This window comes from Meriones unguiculatus, chromosome 7, assembly GCF_030254825.1.
Source record: "Meriones unguiculatus strain TT.TT164.6M chromosome 7, Bangor_MerUng_6.1, whole genome shotgun sequence".
Lineage (NCBI taxonomy): Eukaryota > Metazoa > Chordata > Mammalia > Rodentia > Muridae > Meriones > Meriones unguiculatus.
Genome location: NC_083355.1, coordinates 32,132,228 through 32,156,846, shown reverse-complemented (window position 1 = coordinate 32,156,846; position 24,619 = coordinate 32,132,228). Strand labels below are relative to the sequence as shown.

The following is a 24,619-nucleotide window of genomic DNA, read 5'->3' as shown; positions in this document are numbered from 1 at the left end:
GGCGCTCCTTCATTCTTTCAAGGGTCTGCACAGTACACCCTCCCTTTACACCAACTGTATTTCCCAATGACAGAGATGTTTGCGCTGGGGCTTAATATAATCTCGCCGTTTCCACTCCCAAGCCTGGCTGATCACCATTCGGCCAGTCTCAGAGAGAAGCCCCAAATACCACCTCGTACCCAACCCTGGACGATGCTTACATGCACGAACCTGGCAAAGTCAAGGCTTCTACCGTCTCCTGAGACTCAGGAAAGGCACCCGAGAAACCCTGCTACGTGAAAAATCGAGACCTTTCCTTAGACCAAAGGCAGCAAGGAAAAGCGGGGGATAAGACTAGAGGGACTCCAGGTTGAGGCTCCCGGCATGCCTCCCTTCTATGGAACAGTCAGGGTGTGGACCCTCTGGCAGGGCCTTGCTGACCTGCTCCCACTGCCAGATAGTACCCCAGTCCTGCAAAGCTTTCTCTGTAGCTTGATACTGCTCATTTACACTGGTCTGCAAGGGAACAACAGGATCCCCAATGAGAAATGCCCAGTTAAAATGGAATATAGCAACTTAAAGGCCCATTTAAAAAAAAAAAAAATCCCAGCTGGGTATGGTTGTGCACGCTTTTAATCCCAGCACAGGCAGTGGGGCTCTCTGGGAGTTCAAGGCCAGCCTAGTCTACAAAGTGAGTCCAGGACAGCCAGGGCTCTATTACACAGGGAAATCCTACCTAGAAAACAAACAAAATCCTATTTTCATCATTTGAAACTCCTTCTCTAATCACTGGCAACAGCTCTGCCCTCTGAGATACGGAGGCCTTGTCCATTCACTCCTTCACTATTTCCTAAGCACTGGGCTACGCCACTCCTGATGCGTCCACTGGGAAACGGCTTGGCCTCACAGCTTGTTCGTGTACAGGCTCCTGGAGGCCAAGGGCACACGCCGGGCTTTCGGCTAAACAATCCAAGATGTACTCTTCATATTCCCAATATGGATGGATTTTTCTCAGCTCCTAGATACAATCTAAAATTATCTTTATTGTGTGCTTGCTAATTTATAGTGTTTGTCCTCCTCTGTCTGTACCCCATGCTAACAGGCTACAAGGAAGCAGGAAGCATGTCTGCTTTATTTACTCATGGGACAGTGGCTCCAAGCTCACTGTCTAGCCCTCAGAACATCCTGGGGCCCACAGAATGACACAATGGTGAATGGTGCCCAGGGCCACAGGCGTAATGCTTTCCAAGTCTAATGGGGAAGCATGGCCGCTTTCCTACACTAAGCGAACCACAGCACGGAGCTTTGAAGATCTGTGACTCTGTCTTTATAGGGTTTTCTCCCTCCTGCTTTACCCAGTTTATTAACGTCTTCCCATCCCTTAATATTTGCTGTAAATTCAAAGGAAGCCAGAAAACTAAGCTTATGAGAATCGTTATGTCCAGGAAAAGAAATGAAAATTTAGTGAGGAAGTGAAAGGCTCTCCCATGAGGCAGAATAAATGTAATAAACACATTAGTGGATCAATATATTTAAATGTATTTAATAATAAACATCAGCTAAGTATTCCTGGGACAATTTCCAGATGATATTCTTTTAACACCCCTCCCCCAAGGCTTAACTATTCAAAAAAGTTAAGAATTCATCCACAGGTCCAACTCTAGGAATTCCTCTTCGGTGCATGACAAGTCCAGTGTTCTCCATCAAAGGTAGAACAACCGAAAGGTCTCTTTCATAGACTAGAAGTATGGAGTTGGCTAGTCTGAACTCAGGGTACATGTCATCTAAACGACACGTCGTCTTTATGATGTGAGGATTCAGGGTGAGCTTTTCAATTTGTGTTTGTGTCCAGGATTGGTGAAAGAGCTGAAGAGTTAAGATCACCCAAAGAACTATGATGTATGTGTGTGTGTGTGTGTGTGTGTGTGTGTGTGTGTACGAGCACTGGCAAGCCTACCACTGCAAAAGACTGAAAGCAATTCTGGAGACTCAGAGGACTCAGGTCTCGGGTACCAAATAATTGCTAATAACTACAGGTGCAGTTGCTCATTTAATCCTCACACCACCTTATATGTGGTATGTATACCTATTAATATATGTGTATATTTTGTACCATTTATTATCCTTGTTTTGCATATAAAGAAGTAGAAGCCAAGAAGAGTATAATGACTTGCTAGTAAGTAAATGGATTTGAATCATAAAAGTCAAAGGAAAAAAAAAAAAAACTTTCACGAACCAGGAAACATCCGAAAGCCTGTGAGTTGGCAAGCTATGGCCTGTGGTACAACCAGGCTGCCTCCTCATTTCTATAAAGTTTTATTGAGACACAGCCACAAACATTTATTTTTCATATTGCCATTGTCTCTTACGAGTGACGCATGATCTTAAAAGACCATGTGAGGTATAAAACTAAAACTTATTATTATCTGGCTCTTTATAGGAAAACTTTACCAACTCCATTGTTTCATTCTCAAGGTCACGTAAAGACCCCTGTGATTAGAAATGGAGGTGGACATGGCCAGGAGCTTTTTTTCAAACAAATAAAAAACTCTTATTTTTCAACAAGAACCACACAACTTGCAGCCCTCTGTGACATATTTATCCTATATAATAAGTTTGTTGTTGCTGCTGTTTGTTTTGTTTTTCCAGTTAGGGTTTCTCTGTGTAACAGCCCTGGCTGTTCTGGAACTGGATCTGTAGATCAGACTGGCCTTGAATGCACAGAGATCTACCTGCCTCTGCCTCCCACGAGCTGGCTACCACTGCCCAGCCTGTATAACAAGTTTTACCAATAGTTAAAAAGTAGTGGTTTCCAGGCCTAGGCTGTAGATCAGCTGCAGAGTGACTTCCCAGCATGCCCAAGGTCCTGGGTTCCAACCCCAGTCCCACACAGAACGAGGTGTGGTGGTAAATGCCTGAAAGATCCCAGTGTTTGGAAGTAGAGGCAGAGCGATCAGAAGTTTGAGGTTATTATTGACAACATAGGGAGTTTGGGTCAGCCTGGGCTAAAGTCCTTCTCTAAAAGAGTAGTGTCGGGGTTGCGTACTGGAAGACACGCCATACAGCTGTCAGGCACCCTTCGCCATGAGCATTTGACATGAAGCAAAACCCAGGACTAGAAAACAGGGGTGTGAAGAAGCTTGGGCCTTCTTCTATCTGGGTGATCTGCTCCGAACACTTCATTTACCCTCTTCCACTCTTCCCACCAACTGTAACAGAAGGTAAACAGAAGGTAATCCTATGGCATGAGGACAACTGAAAGGTAAGTGAAGGGTTAGGGGTAGAGGATCCCTGAATCTGAACAAGATGGCAGGCAGCTAAGCTGGGTCAGATACACTGTTAATAATTCTTTTTGCTATTTTTTTGGGGGGGGATCTTTTTCAAAACAGGGTTTCTCTGTCCTAGAACTCAATCTGTAGACAAGACTAGCCTTGAACTCATGGAGATCCACTTGTCTCTGCCTCCTGAGTGCTGGGATTGAAGGCATGCGGCACCAGCGCTGGCCTCACTACTCTTTTTTTGTTAAGAGTGAATGTTTCCGTAGAAGATAAACATGGAAAAAGGTTTGTCTCCTGCCTTGGAAGGCCTGAAGTATCTCCTCTCCTTGAGGCCCTGCATGCCCTTCTGACAGACTAGAAGAAAGCTGGAAACGCAGTCAAAAAGCCTGTTTCTGATCACTCCAAACTCTCATTTACTTTTCCTTAAGTGAAAAGCACCTTAAATTGTTTCTCTGAATGCTAACATGCCATAAGCAAGTCAGAAAATATTTACCTCTGCCTCCAATTATAAAAGGCCGTTAGCGACCTCAACAACCAAAAATCTCTCATTATAAGTAATCCACTTGCAGAAATTGCAATCTTCTACGGCAGACCACCTAAAAACCACTTCCTGTAAACAAACCACTCTACTGGGCTTTTAAATCTAATTAAATCCTCACTTTGCTCTTTAACTACAAGAAGCTCACTTTTCACTGAACTAGAGCAAATTCATTATTATTATTATTATTATTGTTATTACTATTATTATTTTCAAAGGTCACAGAAATAATCCCCAAGTAGAAGCCAAGGAGGAGCCCAAAAGGGCACTGAATTCCAAACCACCACTATCCTTCCTGCCTTCCCCATACCACTTTTTCATGTAACAATTTCTGGCCTGAGTTCACAGAGGTCTTGTGCTAACTCTTGCCCCCCGTTGCTAGAATAAATCATGAAGGTAAAATGTAAATAGGTGTGAATAAGAATTCTCACAGAGGAAGGAGTATTCAAATCTGCTTAGTCATGAGATGGGGATCATACCCAGAGGCCTTCTCAGTGTAGAGAAGGCCAGGCAGTGACTTCTCTTACCTCCCCTTTACTCCTAGGAAAGGCTCCAGTTACAGCTTGACACCCTACCTTTACCCTGCCCAGGTTTGCAGGGACAAGCTCCCGTGACCAGGAATTGGTCAGAAACAGCATTAGGAAGGCTGGCCTGCTGTGGGCTGCCTTCCATCTGTCCCCACCCACTCCAGCTGCAACAAGTAATCACCCGCCCTCCACAAGAGCAGACCCTCCGTCAAGATTCTTCCATCACAGAAACGTTATGGGCACAGAAACATCCCCCACAGAAGAAAGCACCGTCGCCTAGGTGGCGGGGTATATATGCGACCTTTAAGCCAACCAGATCCTTCTTTGCCATTATCGCTACACCAAAAGGATGACACAAAGGAGAATTGGGAGCAGCAGAGACAAGCTCAATCTCCTATTTATTTTATGCAAAGTTTTCCTGGTGCTTATTAATGCCTGCTTTTCCTCCACCATTTAATCTCTGCTTCCATTTCATTCTTAGAGGACTGTGATTATTCTAATTCAGCATTTCGATGACTTCATTTCCGCTCAAGTACACCCAGGTCAACTTGGGTAGAAAAGAAAGAGGAGGAGAAGAAAAATAATCAGCTAAAAGCTATTAAATATCAGCCGTGAGCCTCGTGATTGGTTTTAAAGGCGGTGGTGAGGCTAGCAACAGTCAGAAACGCAATGCTCCTGCCTCTTCCTGTGTATTAACATCCCCCCACACACCCTGTCTTTTCTCTAGTGTGGCTTCGAATGTAAATAAAGCTCCGACTGGCAGCCCACTTAGGGCTAATTCAGATACGGGGAGTCTCAAAATACAGAGCTGTAAAAACTTACAGGGCAGAAACTTGACAAACCCGGCCATTCTACACAAGACAAAGGAAAGGGAAAAAAGAAGAAGAAAGGGGAAGAAAAAAGAAAAGCATACATGACCCGTGTAATGGGGTGTCCTATTGATGGGACAGGGGTGGGGCAGAATCTCCATATCAATGCTCACTCCACAGAACAATCGAGTTAGATGTCGATGCCAAGTCTAAATGAACTGTGCTTTCTCCCCCTGAAGAACCTCCCCTTGCACCCACTGGCACAAGCCTGGGCCATGATTTCTGGTGCATTTTCAGTTCCCACTGAAAACCATCTCGGGAGAGAAAGCTTTCCTTTCTCATGCTAACAACTCCATTGTAAGTGACCTCTTCAGAGGCCTCCAGAAGGACTCTGGGAAGGTGAGGCCCCTGGAAATACTTCATGTTCCCTCCCGGCCCCACCACAGGCCTCATTAACTCCTTTGCTCCCAGGAGCTCCCTGATCCTGTCTTCTGCTAAATCTTGCTCAGGGCCCATAGTAAAGCAGCAATGTAGGAAGCCCAGGTCCCTTCACCTCAAATGCAAATGAACGTGGCATTTGATTAACGTAATCTCAAAGTTTTTCCAGCTTGCAACCCAGAAGGCATCGGGATATTTTTTTCTATTTGTATATTTTAAAACACTGTTAACAGTGCAATATAATAATGTCTGATGGCTTTGCCTAACAGCTGGCTATATTTTGTACACTAAGAGGGAAATGGGAAGCCTTCCTGGAAACCTACTGTCTATTTTAGGAATTCTTGTTTGAAGCAGAAACATGAAGATTTAGGAGAAGCGAGGCTAAGGAGCCGAATCTATTCCTAACTCCACCGGACATAGCAGAAACAGACCCGGGAGGCTGAAGCGAGCATGAAAACACAAGACTTTTGAGCACCAGGAAGATTTACGGCCCAGCACAAGGACTTTGTGGACTGGTGGGGATGCTGTCTGCCACCTGGACCTAAAAGGTGGGTGTGGGAAATGAGGCAGCATTTTGCTGTCCACTTACAGAGGGCTCCCCACCCCAGCCCCCAGCCCCTTCTCCATAAGATGTGCTTCTGAAATGAGGGACTAACACAAACCAGACACAGAATGAAAATGACGTGAGGACCAACTTAGCTTTGCGTTGGGCTAGCACAGGAAGGAAACGTTAGCCTAAAATTGCACCACGGCAAGCCAGTGAGGAGGGAAACAAGCCTTTCTGGCCCTCCTCAGGAGTGAAAAGAATCTGCGGAGTGCTCCAGACTCTGAAAGAGGCCAGGCAGGTGAGTGATGAGGCCCCGCCTTCCAGCCAGCCCACCTGTGCAAACCACTTCAGAAGATGAAGGCCCCCCTTGGGAGCATCGATAGCCACAAAGGACACACACAGATTTTTGTTTTCCAGGCTCCTTCTGAGAGAATCAAGAGCCGCACAGAGCTGTTTATCTGCACCACACATTTAGAAGTGATAACTCTACCCTGGGATCATAGTCCACTTTCAGGAACACAGTGACTTGCCTCTTTATTTCTCACAAATCTCTTGCTTTTCCAATTTCAAAGGCTTTGTGCCACTTTTCTTCTGGGTAAGACTCTCCTCACACTTTCTGAATCAAAAAGGCATCTGAACCAAGGCCACAAACACAGCTCTATATACCTACCTACAGCCTGGGGCTAGGAAACAACAGGCACCAGGTTTACACTCTCAAAATATGCACCCCAGGACCCCCACATCAGTGGAATAAATGAGGAGATCCTGATGTGGAAAAGCCAGTTCATTTCTGGTTTCCAACTGTTTTCCCTGTAAGGTTTTCAAACACCTCTCTGTGGAGCCGTGGCTAACTTTCTCAGCCCTTCACAAAGCCCAGCTCCTGCACAGAGGGTGCCAAGAGCATCCCCATCTCCTTCCCCGAGAGCCCCCCTTCCCTGGGACCTAAAAAGCCGTAACTTCCCAGGCCCTGTCTTTCCTTGCTGTCTCTGCTCCCCACTACTCCCATGACCAGTCGGCCCAGGAAGGGGTTAAGGCCCTCATCTCAAACCACCGACTCAGGCCCTGGCCCAGAAGGGACATGGGAACCAGGGCAGCGGGTGATAAAGGCTGGATTGTAGCAGCCCACTGGATTGGAAATGACTTGTAGGCCTAATGAAACAGAACTTTGGCAGTAAAACAGAATGAAAGGAATGAGACAATAAATGGCAAGACAAAGGGTGCAGAGTCGGTTCAGCTTAGCAAAATAAGCTCACTTTGTTGTTGGGAAAAAGCCAAAGCCGATTAGGATAAACCAATGACTAAGCATAAGTCTTCCAAACTAATTACACAGCTCGCCATGTGAAGTGCAACTGGAAGCCTCCATGGCTCTCACTGGAGTACCGTAAAGGCAGCATCACCTAGCAAGCAGAGCTGGGCAGAGTTGGGCAGGGCTGGGCAGAGCTGGGCAGGGCTGGGCGCGGAGCTGCCCTGGCCTCTCGAGAACAGCTGAGAAGTGGGAAACTTTCTGCTCCACCTTGGACAAGGCAGAGGGGTCAGTCATTCTGCTTCAAAAGCGCTTTGATCCCAAATCCCTTGCAAGTAAGAAACTGAAACTTGGAGGAGGCCCTCAAAGGGGAGTGAGAAGAGGAGGAAGGGGAAGGGGAGGAGGAAGAAGAGCAGGGGGAGACCCGTATGTAGGGAGGGCTTCCCCAGCCCAGGGCTCTTTGGAGTGGCTCTGCTCCTGTCTCCCAGAGCCATCAGCCACCTGCCAGCTTTTGAAAGGATCTATAGACATCATTCCTGTATGTATGAAATCATGAACACAGATAATGTCCACCAAAAAAAAAAAAAAAGGCAGTTAAACAAATTACTGGAGTTCAGCATTTTTGACAAATGACTAAACTGTGCTCCCTGAGCTTAAGTCTGCGGACTGCCAACGTGGGCGGCAGGATTCTTGTCAATAGTGCAGAAAGCCTAGCCTGCACCACACGTGCCCACCTAAGGCTTTACCCAGCCTGGGCTGTGTGAATCTTGGACAACTTCTTTCTCATCCCTCATGTAGTAGAGAGGCCGTGTGTCTCACTTGACATCCTTGAAGGCCCATTTTAAAATGCATTAAAAAAGCTCAGCGCCAAACACATGTAACTGTAAATCAGAAACATCAACACACAGTAAAACTATTTTAAGATTAAAATCTGAACGGCTTGGGTTTTGATCATTTAGGCCTCGCCTGGAATGGGAAGACTGAAAGTAACTTACTCAGTTTTTCTGGGTCTTACTCATAGGACGAAGATCCAAGCTTATAAATAGTGCCCTTTTCCAAATAAAGAAGGCAGTCTCAAACCAAGGCGCACTGGCCCTGCATCACGAAGCCCAGAAATAACTTTAATGTGGTGAAAACTGCTTTGCTTACTACATACCACGCTCACTACTATGAGCAACGCATTCTCTTGTGAGTCTATAAATACCTTGGTTTATAATATATCTGCTTATATTTAAACATTCTCTACAGGACTTTTTTTTTGTTTTTTTTTTTTTTTAAGCTTAAAGACCAGCCTTAGGAATAACTCAGTTCAGGGGTCAACAAAACAGCTCACAGGCCAAATCTGGCTCTCTGTTTGTTTTTATAAAGTTTTATTGGAACACAACCACAGCCATCTGTTTGCATGCTGGCTGCAGTTGTTTTCACCCTACAATAGCAGAAGCTACAATAGGGACCAGATGGGTTACAAAGCAATTTACCAGCCTTTACAAATCTGTCAACAGCTTCCCTAGAAGAGAAACTGAGTCCAGAACCAAAATCTGCCAAGGTGTCTCTGGGTGTCATCTCACGGTCAGGCCCAGCACGGAAGCCTTGGAATACACCATCTACCTTGCCATTCTCCGTGGAAGGCTCGAGAAGCGGCTGCTCAGCAGGATAGGACGGCCGTCTAAGTTGGCCCAGTCCTGTGCAGACAGCTTCAGTTCATGACCGCATTTTAATATAAACAAACATCAGCATTTCTAATGCGGGGGGGTGGGGGGTGGGGAGAAGCAAAAAGGGTTGTGAAGCCTCCGGTCTGAGTTGTTTAAAGCTCCCTGCGTGTCGTTCTGTGCCCACTCTATTTACAGCACTGACACATTTAAACTCCCCATAGCTCAGCCCCTAGCTGGCAGCCAGGCCAATGTTGACGGCTGCCTGAAATAAACAGCTGCAGTAGCCGCCACCTGAGGCAAGATGGAAAAAGACGGGATGGTAAATGATAGCGAGTGAGACCTAAAATGTGACACACCCTGCCCGGAGGCTGTCGTGAGGCGGAAAGTTCAGACATGGAAGCAGAGAAGCGGCGATGTACACTCTGGCTCAAACCTTAAACCTCTCGTCTCTATGATCTTCCCAATCAAGGAGGCTCCACAATGCCAACCTTCAGGTGTGGGCGCCCAAGTCTGGGGCACTGCCCCTGTGCATACTGAAGAGACACCATGTCTTCCGCTCCTGCCAGCACTAAAAACCCATTTATCCGAAACGCAGGGACACCACCATCTCCCAGAGAAAAATTAAACAAGATAATGTAAGTAAATGGCTTGACCTGGCATTTGACAGTCAGTATTACACCTTGGAGATGATAAACCTCACTAATTTGGCTACCAGACAGCCCCAAATGATCTCACATAGGCATATATGTATGAGTACATGCTGTGCGGATGCTTCATGTAGTAGTCTCCACACCTGCAAACCCCACTACACACACACACACACACACACACACACACACACACCCCAGAATATACTCTAACAAAGGATAAAGTCACTTTGTCAATTTGTCCACTGCCTCCTTTGCAGCAGCTCGTTTTACTCATGGCCCCCAAGGCCTACCAGGAACTCTTCCTACTTTGATCATTCCGGATTCAAATGAACAATACCAGAATCCTGAGAGGCGGTGAACCCTGCCCAGGGGGCCACACTCGGAACACCGGACTCCCGAAAATGACAAATAAGCTCTTTAGAAGGCAAGCGCAGATAAATGTTCAGAGCGTACGCATGAAACGAGCTGCTAGCCCGTGAGTAGAGAGTGTCACGGGTTTTGATACATTCAAAACCCTTCTTAGTCCTTTAATAAAACACTCTGCAAGTTCACGCACCAGTCGGGATCCACAAACACTACTGCACAATTAGCTGGGCAGCAATCCGACCCAGCAAGTGCCATGTTAGGGAGGGCGCTCTCTGACTGCTGCTGAGACAAAGGGGCAACTGTTCTCAAGACAGTACTGGAAGCTGCCATGGGCATGGCCAAAGCTTGCAGAGCGTACCACTGCTGACACTCTGGGTCACGACCGCAAGTGCTCATGGGAAACAACAGGAAGAAAGGACTCAAGGAAGAGGGAGAGATGTGAGAAGAAAACAAGCGAGCGAGCAAGGTCGGGGATGAGCGCAGATGTGCCGTCTGCGGCAAGTATAAGCCTGTCTAGAATACGGTAACAGCTCATCTAGGCAGCGCCAAACCGCCCCTCCCCCCCACACCTGCAAATGGGCCCATGAGATTCCAAGGCAGGTTATGGCTCGAAAAAGAAATCCCACCTCATGTTTGCAAACACTACCCCTGGACTCAATTTGAAGGCAGGAAGACAAAGAAGAGGGCCCACCCTCCAGAGCACAGTGCAAGAAGGACTTGTCTCATTTAATTACTTCCAATCCTTCACCCTAGGCAGGGAGGGGCTGGTGAAGGCTACTCCCCCCTGGTGCCATCAGTCGCTCTGGGAAAAGAGAAGCCCCGAAACTCTGGTGGTCGTCAGCACACAGATTTCTCTGTGAGCCACCTAGAATGAATCAGGCCCCAGATGGGAAGGAAGGCCAGGAGGACTGTCAAAAAAAAAAAAAAAAAAAAAAAAGGCTGCTTTTAAAATCCACCTGGGTGGGCGATTCGGCGCCATGTCAAAAGCATAGCTGAACTGGAAGAGGCTGGCTTCTCCTTGTTGCGTGGTCCCCCTTCCATGCAGAAATTTATTAATACAAGAGAGAGGGATGCGAGGGGGGAGGGGGAGATCTTCAATTCAAAGCTAAATAAAGGTCATGGCCCCCATCTCAGGCAGTGGCTCATGGAGACACACAAATAGTGATTGAGTCATGGCTGGCTGTCCACTGCCCTGGGCAAGCAAACAAAACACAGAACCTTCAGGGCAGCCAGTGGGTGGCAGTTGCCCTTGTCTTGGCCTACAGCAAACAGGACAGCCAGCGTGGAAGTAAAGAATGATAAGAGCTTAGAGTGGGCACTGGGCCCTCCTGGGGGGTACCTCAGAGCTCTGCCACGTCAGCCTTTTGGCAGAAAAGACACAGACCTATGATGGAAGGAGGTGATCCCATGGCTGGGCTCCCATGACAACACCCACGATTGCTCAAAGGAAGCAGGAAGCGGAGGGCCAGCTCAGCCACTCACCGGCCAACCTCCTTTAGATCTATGGCTTCTGTGGGAGCTAGAGGAAGGGGAGCACATACAGGCCAACACAGGGCAGCATGACATCTGAGGCGATTGACGCCCTCGGGAAGCACCCGCCCTCGGGAAGCACCCGCCCAGGGGCTACTGCCTCTCTGTCACCAACCAGAAAGCAGCTGACAACGCCATCGCCCACAGATGTTCATCTCAAATGTCTTGTCTATCCCCACCCACCTTCTCACCCTCCGTTTCCTGACTAGGGGCTCCCAGCCCTGACAGCACACCACAGGGCATCACTTTGCTACTGCCTCATGGGTACTCAAGTCAGGGTACAGCCAACATATTACCCATGTCTCCTCAAGACACTCAACAGGGGAGTGTTCTGCTGCCAAGGGCCCCAGGGACCCGCAGCTCGGAATGCCATCTTTCAGAAAGACAAGAAGCAAGGCATTACCTCTCACAGCTTTCTGTGGGTGCCTGTGCCCTGTGAGTCACAGCCACACACCCTTCCCCAGTCCTGGCCCCATGCGGCTGGCAAATGACAGCAAAACAGTCCTGAAAGGCCATTCTGTGTGCTCCTGCAGGCGCACGAGGCACCATGCCAACCACAAATAGGACTCTTTTCCACTGCAGCTCCCGGAGTTCCATGTAAAATCCTGGTTCAAGGACCCAGTTCTAGAAGATGCAGCTAGAGCAGAGGCCTCGGGGTAGCCATATCGGAGCAGCAGCCCACACCACTGTCCACCCATGTGCAAGCACTTACCTTGCCAAACTGCTCGAAATATTGCTTGACATCTTCCACCACAGTGTTCGCAGACAATCCTCCTACAAATATTTTCTTTGTTCTTGTGACCATCTGTAAGAGATGACAAGAGGAGGGCACAGGTTAGCCCGGTTATCAGAAGCAGGGCTGGCTTCGACAGGGCTTCAACAAGCCTTGCTCTGTATTCTTCTAGGAAGATGGTTTGGAACCTGTGCTAGCTTCCTGGACCAGACCATTAGATAGGTAAGGATGCTGGAGTCATTCACTCTGCATTCAGCCTGCCAGCACAGACAGGAACTTCTTGACAGCAGAAGGGCCCCCAGGACCTCTGTGGCCACAAAACATGGCTTCATTAGCATAATGAGAAAAAAAAAAAACAAAGCAGGCTATCTTAAAAGCTAAGAGACACAAACAAGATACAGCTAGATGCATGAAGACGATGCTCAGATTGAAACCTTGTCTATTAAGGCCTCACACCCAAGAAAACGTGGGTAACACAAACTGCCCTTGATGGGGTTGTTTAAAACATAAGTTGGATGGGTGGGGAAAGGGGGTGGAGCTGGCAAGAGTTTTGGAAGGGGTATGAACATGATCAAAGCATGTTGCACAGAGTTCTCAAAGAACTAATAAACTGGCTTTTAAATTGAATACCTAAGGACTAAGGATAGCTCTTGCTTCAAATGCTCAAGGCCCTGGCTCAATCCCCAGGACTTGAGGAAAAAAAAAATTGTACACAGGATCAAAAGAGGCATGGACTTTCTGTGCTTAGCCATTCTCACGCTGACCCATGCCTGCACCTAAGACGGGTGCTGACCTGGCACTCAGGGACCACCCTGCGAGCTCTGCCCTCCACCCCTTCAAAGCCCTCTGGACTGACTGCAGCTCACCTCGATCAACCCTGTGTCTGCCCCACTCATCCCCAGGTTTCCACACTTGTGTGCCCACAGGTCCTTCTCCCTGGAATGACTCTCCCCTCCCAGGTCTTCCCATGGTAGCTGCAACCATCTTCCAAGTTTCTGCGACCTCTTCTAACTCCAAAGCGCCCATTTGCTGTCCCAGGCAGCCTGATGCTAAGCCTTGCCTCCTCTGAAGTCACCTGACACACTCTAAACCACTTCCTCCCTGGAATGTCCAGGTTCTGACTCTGCAGGTCCTCTACAGCACCAACAGTGGGGCTAAGAAAACAGAAGCTAACGCCAAAGTTCAATGAGTAAAAAAATTAGCAACTAGGGCCCACATTCTAGAATCCTACCAACCCCAAAAGAAAGGAAGAACGAAGCCACGTCACATGAACTGTTTTAGGGTAAAGACCAAAAGTCCTATAAGGAGAATGAACAGTCGAGAAGGAGAAGACTGAGTTTGGAATATGTGTTAGTGGGGGTTTTGATGTCAAAATTTAAAACTCAAGGGCAGGTATAGTGGTGCACAGCTCTGAGCCCAGCACTCAGGAGGCTGAAAGAGGACAGAGTCTGAGGCTATGTCAGGACTGCATAGCAAGATCCTGTCTCAGAAGTGTGCGGGGGTGGGGAAGAATAGTAGGAAAATCCAGTGGGCACCAAGTCTCACCAGTTTGACTTAAAACAGTAGACATAATGTGATCTATGCTATTAGAGCTGGATGCAGGACACCAAACAGGTGCCATACCTTCCTGGACAGCTGTCACCACTAGGACTCTGAAAATATTTGATCAGTGAATGAACGTCACGTTCCACACTGCTGAGCAAAGACGCTGGAAATCCAGCTCTGGTGTCTCGCTGCTCTTGTGGCCCTAGACGGCACTCATTCTCTTGGATTCGGAGTCTCTCCTCCACTCCTCAAGGTGCTGTAACCAGGGTCACAAAGTCCCACCTGCCACCCAGGCCACTCAACCCTCCTGAGTCCCAAGACTTGGACTGGCTGAGTCAGAAAAGGGCGTCCGGGCCACAGGAAGCTCGGGCTTTAGTAGGAAGCTCCTGGTGGGCACAGAAGCCACATGGCCAATGGCTCATCCCAAACCAGGGCACGTAATGGGCTTTCTGCCTGGTTTCAAGAGGCCCCTGTCCTAATGGCCATACCAGCCGGCTGCTCCGTCCTGTTGCACAGAAGCGCTGCTCATCTAAAACTATGGTTTACTGGCTTCCCCTTCTCCAGTGACTGAGGATGAGATCCCAATGGATGGGAGGACCTTCTAGAGGAGATCCTGCCAGCATTCAATGCTCAGAGCCCACCTCTCTCCTGATGAGCAGGCTGGTGCAACCTCTTCTTGTTCCTGACATTCCTCTCCCTTCTCCCCCATCTGTGAGGTCCTCCTGATAGGCCAAGATCTCCCTGATGGTGAAACACTATCAAGGCCCTGCAATGAAGAGAGCTGAAGACCGATGTCAGTAAAGCACACCTCTGAGCGTGTCTGTCATCTCTCCGGCACCAAACTGCAGCTAACGGGCAAAGTCCTGCCCTGGATATGGGTAGCACCAATGCCAAAGGTCAAGGGCCCAATGAAATAAAAGTAGAGAAAGGAAAAAGGCACATTCGTTCATTCTCAGACTCGTTCACACTCCCCTATACTATTTGCAGGTGGCTGTTCCCACCATTAAATTAAACTGAAACCTCAAGCTAAATATAAACCCCCACTCTCAGGCTGGAGAGATGGCTCAGAGGTTAAGAACACTGGCTGCTCTTTCAAAGACCCCAGTTCAAATCCCAGCATCCACATGGCAGTTTACAACTGTCTGTAATACCAGTTCCAGAAGATCTGACACCCTCTCACAGGCACACACGGAGGCAGAACACCAACATAAGTAAAATAAAATTGTAACAAATCCTGCTCTCTCAAATTGCATTCAGTCATAGCAATGAGCAAAGCTAACCAACATGGACCCTCTTCGGATTTCAATCTCTTCCTATTCTCACTAATGGTCAAATTCTACAAACCTAACTTCCCTAATGTATTCACTCAACAGACCCATTAGGTGCTGGGCACAGGAGTGTACACTCTAAGAGAACGTGGAATTCAATCCACTATAAAATGGAGATACAATAATTAGCTTAGCACACAAGCTCCCACGAGGCCCAAGTTAAATACCATATGCCAAAGAGTCTAGCAGGGCACACTGAATGTGACAGCTAAACAGTCACTATAATGGAACCCAGAGCCAATTACTAAATTCATCCTTCACACTTAAAATACATGGACAGCAGAAAAACAAGTTATATACATAGCTCTTCTGAAATAATCAACTCCTTGCAGGGTGGTGGTAGCATACGTCTTTAATCCCAGCACTTGGGAGGCAGAGCAGGCAGGGCACTGTGAGTTTAAGGCCAGCCGGGTCTACAGAGTAAGTTCCAGGATAACCAGAGCTACACAGAGAAACCCAGCCTTGGGGGGGAAAAAATCAACTCCTACAATCCCACCCTAAACCTCAGTAATTTCAAAAACACTTTTTAGCATCTCCCTGTAATATATGATAATCCTACGGTTTAATTTTGGGTTCTTTTTTTAAAGTCCAACCAAGTAATTAAGTAGCTGTAGAGAAATGTTAACACAACCTCAGACTTATGCTAGTGGAAGCCTCAAAGCACCTCCTGGATAGGACCTTCCTGGATGAAACCCTGTGGCCTCCTCACTGAGCTGAGGCCCTACCGAGATTCCAAACATTCTTGGGAATCCAGAGGGGGCAAAAATGACCACCCTGTCTTCATGCAAACTACCAGAGCTCAGCAACTGGTTAAATGAAAAGATCTCTTCACACCGCTTCCACTGTTGTCTGGCAGCTGTGAACAAGGCAAGACAGAGCCCTAAACACAGAGACCAGCTCTAAATCCAACCTCTCCCCCCAAAGCCTTTAAAACCCTTCCCTTTTGGAAAGGATGAGAAAACCCAGGCACCGGACAATGCAGCAAACATCTGAGTTACTAAAACATCCTCTCTTGGAGCTGGCTGCGATGAGCGATGGCTCTTACTTCTCAGCAAACACCAAAATGAAACTGGCATCATCAGAACCTTCCAGACATGAAAAAGCCAGAGAGGAAATGTGCAACACTTGGTTAGCTGCTTTGGGAGAGAGGGCACGGCCAGGGGCCAGTGAGCTGTGCTTCATGATCTCTCCCACCAGGGCCTCTGGGGTGGGTGGGTGGGTGGGCAGGCGGGCAGTGGGGTGATCTGCTTGGAGAATCTTGACACCATTACTGCCAAGTGGACTGTAGACTGCTCTATGATTTTTGCATTCTGGTGAGGGACGCAGGACGCAGACGACCCGCAATCACACATTCTTTCCTCTCTTTCTCTTCCATCTCCATGGCTACTGAGAGGGGCAGGAAGCAGAGAGGGCTGGGATGTTGTGCTCAGGCTCCGAGTGGAACTAAACAGAAGTCTTCACGTGCATACAAACACTGCAGCCTGTGTGTAGAAGTAAGTGTGCACGCATGTGCTCATGTGTAATAAGGCATGCTGGTGTGTGCTCAGAGCAACTCTAGTCTACCCTTGAATCTTGGCTTCCACTTCCTCAAAACTATCCAGTAGCCCTCCCAACATTAACCTTCTTCTGACCTTGGAAAAAGCGAATAGGAAAGAGTAGGCTTTGATCTCTGGCTCTAGGCTCATCTGAGAAAGGAAAAATCCATCTCACCCAGTGAACGAACCACCTGTGACGTCTTCTACAGCCTTGACATGGGCAGTCTCCACACATGGGCTCTTGAACACCAAAATGACCAGGGGCCGCGCTTGGCTCCCACAGTGCACTGAGATGGAAAAGCCACTGAGAACTCATTCCAAAAACCTTCAGGTAATTGACACTTCCCTTGGTGGGGGGTTTTGGTGAAGGGCTGCAGGAAACCTTTATATTGGAGTGCTTCACACTACGGGGACCCCAGAGACCTTGTTCAAGAACCCTGGAAGCCTCCCCTCCCCCCAGATTACAAGGACCACAGGTTTCCCAAATGTCTTTCCCTTTATGGCTTAGGGTGTCCCTCTGAAAGACGTGGATAGGTGTGTGTGTGTGTGTGTGTGTGTGTGTGTGTATATGATCTCCAGCTGTGTGCACATAGGAAATGAGGGCATGGTCAGGCTCTTAAGGCCCTGCTGTGAAGTTTTGCATCTAGACCCATAATTTAACTAAACACCAAAGCTCTCCACACACCCCTTGGCGCAACAAAAGCCCCAGCATGCAAGCCAGTTCCAAAAATTACTGTTTACACGTGGCCTTAGCCAGCTGCTAACTACAGCTGCAAAGATGCCCCACCTTCCTGCCTCTAGCTAGAGAGCTGGTATACTGGGTCAGGGTGGGTTTCGGTTTTGATTTTTGGATAAGTATTAAAAATTCTCTTTTAAAATAAACGTGCTTCCATCGAAAATGGTCACTCAGGGTGAGGGCCATCTGTGGATCTCATTCCACAGTCCAGGCTTGACCTTGTGGCAATTCTCCTGCCTCAGCCTTTTCAACTGTGGGGACCAGAGGCATTAGTTATCCTTCCTGGCTACTATTTACGTAAAGCAAATAGGGTACTGTGATCGTGAGCGAGCATGTGTGTGTGCGTGTGTGTGTGTGTGTGTGTGTGTGTGTGCGTGTGCGCATCCGCATAGATAAGGCAGAGTAGGGTAATGGGCGGTTAGGGGAAAGTACATTTAAGAAGACACAGAAGCGGGAAGTTAACTCTAATAGTATCGGCCCGAATATACTAGTAATCCCAAAAGAAAAAGAGAAATAAAGCAAAAAGTCCAAGCGTCTCTTAAACCCAGCAAATGCATGCAAAGGCGGGAGGTGGCTCTGGGCAGCCCTCAGTGGCTTTAGGCCCAGAGAATTCAAATCAACTCTTGCTTTTATCATGTCCTGGAAAAGAGTTCAATGTCCCCTGGGTAGATAGAAACTTTGGGTCCTCTGCGACACCAAAAGCCCAGGCTCCTTTTCCCTGTGCACCTGGTTAAACACCCCCCTCCCCTGATGGAGAAAGCTCCGGAAGGCGTTTGGTGCCAGCATGGGTTGGCATCTTGAAGACATCCACCATCCCTAGCGTGTGGAAAGGACAGTCCACAGGCTCTCTGGCCATTACCCCTAGCACTGGTTCAGAACACACCACTCACTGACCCCAAAGTCAAGGGTGGACTGTGTGCTGCTCCCCACAAGCAGCCTATGACGGCGTTCCCTCTGCATCTGAGACTCTGACTCAGGCTTTATACTGAAAACACCTGAATGGAGGACACTCCCATTGCCACCAGCCAGGGCTCCAGGCCTACTCCCCAAGCTGTTCCTCCAGAGGACAGTCCTTGCCACTCCAATTTTTTTGGGTTACAGGTAGGTGGTGGTGGTTTAAGACAATGTCTTACTATGTAGCCTTGGCTAGCCTGGAACTCACGTATGGACACCTGGCTGACCTTGAACTCCGGAGATCTATCTGCCTCTGCCTCATGAGTGCTGGCATCTATCACCATCATCCCCGGCTCCCCGGGGTTTTGCCACCTTTCTTTATCACACCACACCAAAATACTACTCTTGTCATCACCACCGCCATCAACATTTCTAGGGTCTGGGTAGAAAACACACTGGTGGACTAAATAGGGTCCCTCCAAAATTCATGTCTACTCAGCGTATGAAAGAAGGTCTCTAGATGTGATCAGTCGAGGCCCTTGAAGTGCTATCATCTTGGATGTGGGTGGGCTCTCAGTCCAGTGACCGGTACCCTCAATATGAAGGAAATACAGGAGAAACAAGTGGCTATGTGAAGACAGGGGAAGACAAGAATGATGCCAGTAGGTACTGTAAGCCTGGAGAGAGGCCTCTCCAGGATGCCTCAATCTTCCTTCCATCTGCCACCCTAAGATCAGACTTCTTTTTTTTAAACGTTTTATTTACTTTCATTTTATGTATATGGGTATTTTGCCTGCATGTATGCCTTGGTGAGGTTTTTGGATGCCCTGGAACTGGGGTTACAGACAGTTGTGAGCCACCATGTGGTTGCTGGGAATTGAACCTGGTCCTCTGGAGGAGCAGCCACTTCTCCAGCCCCAGTGATCAGATTTCCATACCGTGAGAGAATGCATTTCTGTTGTTCAAACCACCTGTCCGTGGTCTATGTGTCTCCCTCACATCCCCCGCTCCCAGCCCCAAACTCTCACCCTAGGGCAAAGCTCCACTCAGGAAAGGTCTGGGGCACTAGTGCCTCATCCTCATCTTTTCTGGGTAGAAGTGGAACCAGGTTCTGCCCGGAAGCTCTCCACCAATCACGGAAGAGTCAAGAACATCACCCCCACTTGTGTGACCATCTCAATCAGCTCTCCAAAGGAAAGCAGGGCAAACTCGTTGGAGCAGAAGCTGCAGACAGCATCCCTCAAAGGTGCCTGATGGAAGGATAGTCCCTGGGATCCTGATGGGGGGATCCCAAGATGAGGCAACACAAGCTCTGAGCAGGGAGGTCAAGTCCCAGATAAAGCACATGAGAAAGAAGGTCAGTGCTTGCAACTGGGCAGAGAGACTGCTGCCGGACAGCAGAGAGCTGAGAAGGCCTCCTGTGCCCAAAGGAAGGGCTTTTCTGGGGGGTGTTCCATTCCAAGCACAGAGCTCTCTGTGGGCCTGCTCTGGTCTCTGCCCTTCCACAGGTTACCTTACAAAGGCCTGATGCAGTCCTAATGCGGAGAGTCTCGGTCTCTCTTGCCAGGTAAGAACTTTAGGCAGTCAGTGTCAACAGAGAGTCAAAGCCCCTCCCCTCCGTTCACAGAAGTCTCCGCCCCTTCACTAGTGATTTGGTTGGCTTATTCCCACCTATCCCCCTGCCCAAAGGAAAGACACAAATGGGGAACTTAGGGTACCGTAAGAAGTAAGTCTGTCTTTCGGCTCTTCCAATTTTAAAACTAAGGTGCAAAAATGACACGCAAGGCTCTGCTGCTCCTGCTGCCTCGGCGAACAGGCTGGCTCAACTTCCCAGCAACTCCAATCTCAGGTACGAACCCAAAAGACTCTAAAGCACCCTTCCAACCAGGAACTTTCACACACACATTGGCGGAGGCGCAAAAACAAGGAACCAAACGCCAGCCAATGGATGGGTGGACAAAATGTTTAGGCGACAAAATGCCATTTGGCAGGAAAAAACAAAACAAAACAAACAAAAAAACAAAAACAAACAAACAAAAAAAACGGAGCGCTGACAGGTGCAGTACACAAGAGCCTTGAAATCCTCACGCTAAATAAAAAGAGGACAATCGTCATCACAGACCATGTACACGGCTCCATGCAGGAGAATCCACGACAGGGAACTTGATAGGGACATGAGGCAGGTGCGGGCCGGGGTGGGGTGTCAGAGAAGCCAGCGGTGCCCAAACAAGGAGTTCAGGATTTCATTCTGGAAATGATCTGAAACTGACTTTGGAGGTATGTCAGTGGGGAGGCCCATTTATCTGTGAATAGACTTAAAAACCACTGAATTGTAACTCGGAACATTCAATATGCATGGTGTTTGAATTCTAGCTCAGTAGAACTGTCCAAATTCAAGCCTGAGGGATCCCTAACGTGAGACCCTGACTGCAAACGGGTTAGGATCAACCCAAGCACCCTTGAAAGGGTTCTCTGCGTACACTCCCTTCTGTTTTGTCCTCACTTCGTTCCACGTGAGTCCCTCAAGTCACCCACCTGCCGCTGTGCACCCGGAGAAAAAAGTGTAAGTAACAATATTTTATGCTTCCTGTTTCAGAAATTAATTTAACTTCAGGGGGAACTAATTGCAAAAACAACCGCCAATGTTGCTGTGCTCTCGATCCCTCCCTGTCTAGAGCTACCTGCCAGAGAGCACTAGGGTTCAAGCTACAATTTGGCATTCCCTCTAAATAGCTTTAAAATTGGAAGGGGGAAAAAAAGCCTTCATCTATATGGGGTTGGAATATAACTTACTCATAATTATACAATACAGTCAGGTTACAATATTACCTCTGATTAAAACAACAGTCGCTCAGTGGCAGGAGGACCTGATCTCATAACGCAATGACCACGATGCTTTCCTGGGGCGTCCGCACACCCCACCCTAATTCCCAGAAGCCTTCTGCAAGGCGCTCTGCCAGACTCATTTAAAAAATACTACTTCCTCTTACCCTTGGGGGGAAGGCGGCAGCCTCGGGGTGACCTGTCCACAGATCGTATCAGAGAGTAATATCCTAGACAGTGGTATTGAATCATACGGGGCTGGGGGCTCGTAACAGAAAAGGCATGAAGATGGGTATTGCTTTGCAGAAACACAGGAAATTAAGGAGCATGATCCGCACAGCAACTGACGCCAAGCGAGGTAGCTGGCTGGGCCCTCATCTCTGCTGCAGGCAGACAAGCTGCTCAGTACCCACAGAGAGCTGCTCCCCCAACTCCATCCTTGCGAATGTCTCCCCTCAAACCTGCCCCCCCATACTTGTTCCAGGGGCTGGGCTCCTTGTGGAAAAGGCACCTACACTTTCTCCCGTGTTCCAACAATCACCAACGCACTTCTGCCATTGGAGCCCATCGTCTTAGCGCCGTGGCGTTAGGCTGCATTGAACAAGCCTCCTTCACTCTGGTGAACCTGCAAGGAACGTGCACCTGCCGGCATACAAGAGGCACCCCCCAGAAGCCCATCCGGGCAGCCAAGGCAGTTCTTCCTAAACCTCTGGGGACAGTGGGCTGCCACTTCCTAGTGAGCCACACTTCCTAGTGGGCTAGTGTTCACGGAGCCCTCAGCACCCACCCAAACAGAAATCTTTCTAAATATGTTCAGGGCAGTGGCACAGATCCAGAGCGATTCTGCACAGAGAAAGATTAAAAAAAAAAAAAAAAAGTCCCAATGGTAAGATCAAGTTTACACTGTCTCACGTCAGTCTCCCCACACTTGCCTTTTTAGCACACCTCTGTATAGCGTGTTCAAGGATGAGCCAAGTTCCCTAATAGCTCCTAGCTTCGCTCTCCCCTTCTATCAGATGGGGCATGAGATGTTAGCCTAAGTAACTCAGGTGGAGAGCACTTGCTACTGTGAAATTATGACTGAGGAGACAAACATGGGGAGAGAGGGGGGATGGGGAGAAGGGGACTGACTGACTGACTGATTTTTCTGCTCCCTCCAACAGTAACGTTAAGGAAAACCTACCCCCCCCACCCCCCACTACGCCGGTGTATACAAACAGCCGGCTGAGATATCCCCCATCATCTCTCTGCTCTGGCCTCTCCAGTGTCTGTTTCTAAGCTGAACAATGTCTGAGGCTCCCCTGGCTGGAAGCTGGACTGCATACAAGCACCAGGATGGACGAACAGACAGCCGCCGTGAACTTGGAGTATCCCTTTCCTTCTTCCAGGTAACTCTTCTCCCCAACACTACGTAGATACCACCAGGGTAGTAGATGGTTTCCACGTGGAAACTGGGTCTCAAACCTCCTCCCAATCAAAAGTGCAAGCCTGTTCCTTTGCCTGTCTCTGGGGAGGGTCTCCTTGTTCTCCACAGTGACCTTCAGGAAACACCCAGGATGGGTTGAGAAGCTATGCTGGAGAGTCACATCACTTCCACGGCAATGATTACAGAGCCTCGGGTACACAACTACGGCAAACCATGCCCCATAGATGCCACTGGACCCAGGGAATACAGCCCGGAAGAGGAATTCCTGAACCATCCCTCCAGTCATCTGGGAGTCATCTAGAAGAACAACAACCTGGCCTGCTCCTCTTTATTGAGACACCCCATCCCCCAACCCTCCAGTTGATTTCATGAAAAGAACAAATGGCAGCCTTAACCCTTAGCCCTGATTACCGTCATTACCATATTTTAGCTGTACGTGGCAATCAGCTCCTGATGAGCGTGCTCTACCTAATCCACAGCGCTGAAGAGAGCCGTGCGTGATGGCATTGGTGATCCTGCCGTACAGATGCTCGGCCCTGACTGCCACCTTAGTTCCAACAGACCGTGCCCAGCCCCACCCTCGGTGACTCCCCAGTCAGGGGTCCAGAGGCAGACCCCAGCATCAATAGTTCTTCACATATCCCCAAAGGCCACGCTGTGCCACCAGGGCTCTGCAAAAGGCTACTTCAGGCATCCTCAGGAAGGAACAGGGAGGTGGGGATGGACGGCCAGGCTCTTCCCCACCATTGCCCTAACAGGACACAAAGGGGAAAAGACGAACAGGTATTCGGAAGCTATCGTGAGGTGTGACCTAGGAAGAGCTGGCTCACCATCCCAGCTCAGCCTCTTCCCTAGATGTGCAGTTTGAAGTGGGCATGCGTAGGTGGGAGTGATACCTCTGGGAACCGCTGCAAGAACCACACAAGACACGTTAAAGCACCCAGTCCACAGAACATTATCCAGAGATGTGTGCTGACCCCGCAGAGTGAGAACACAGACAAAAGATTTAAAAAAGCAACAACAACAACAAAAAGACCAATGAGCAAGGATCATCTCTGATAGCAAGCCACAGTGCTTCTCTGTCAGACATGTTTAAGGACCAAGCTCTGTGTTAGGCTTCGTGGATGCAAAGTTGATGGAAGCCTGCTTCCACTTCAAAGATGCTCACAGCCACACAAGAAGGAGCTGTGGACTTTGGAACATGGCACTGGGAGTGGCCTGAAGTTTGAAAGTCAGTGGGGACTACCTAGGGAAGTGACGGGGAAAGGAGGCTCCAAGGCAGAAGCCCGAGCACCTTCAGTGGCTAGCTTGAGTTGCTGGTGGCTACTGAGTGCCAAGAGGAGAACTGGGCAGGTGAGACAGGAAGGCTTTTGTAGGCCAGAGAAGCAGAACCTCCACAGGGCTTAAACATCCTGCTGTTAAGGGGAAAAACAGGTCAGCTCAAAGGGGAGAGTCGGAAGGCCAAGTCATTTAAACACTAGCAGGAAGGTCTGGCTACCCCTTCCTGCCTCTGTCACAGCACTGTTCTAGAGACATCCTAAGAGCAGGAGGGAAGGTGGGCAAGGGTTACATAAAGAAAGATAAGCACACTGCACCCTTGGCTCAGCGGTCTTTGAAATGCCTGGCCTTCTGTTAAGTCATAAATTTCAACTGTCTTAGCGGAGGTAAGAAATCAACCCCTCTTGTCCCCATAGGAAGTGCTGCTGTGGTTCCTCCATCTTCTTCTACAAGTAGGAGGAGGGGGAAGGGGGAAACCCAAAGAAGCATTTGCAGTTAGACACTACAAGTTTCAATTGTTTTTTTTTTTGGGGGGGGGGGTTGTAACTGTTTTACCCCTCAAAAAAAGATGCAAGGCAATTTTCCTAAACCCAACGCGCCTCTGGTAAGATCACCGACTCAGAGACTGGAGGGAGGAGGGCAGGAGCAGGTGGTAACCCCAGCACCCAGAGTGGCCCAAGCAGTCAGACCAGAAAGGTTAAGAACTTCCACCGAGGATTCATGGAGTGGCCTCAACAAATGACAGAGCCCCACTTTCTTCTCTA

General features: G+C 48.6%; 1 protein-coding gene across 9 annotated transcripts in view; it reads right to left on the bottom strand.

The window, feature by feature from the left end:
- The window catches only part of Msi2 (musashi RNA binding protein 2), a 359,282-nt gene that overhangs the window by 222,245 nt on the left and 112,418 nt on the right, over positions 1 to 24,619 (bottom strand). For all 9 annotated transcript variants that reach the window (XR_009592847.1, XR_009592848.1, XM_021647888.2 and 6 more), the window contains exon 6: positions 12,270 to 12,362. Coding sequence is in view for 7 of the 9 variants with exons in the window: in XM_021647888.2 (XP_021503563.1) it covers positions 12,270 to 12,362 (93 nt within the window). In the remaining 2 variants the exon portion in view is untranslated. The remainder of the gene's footprint in view (positions 1 to 12,269; positions 12,363 to 24,619) is intronic.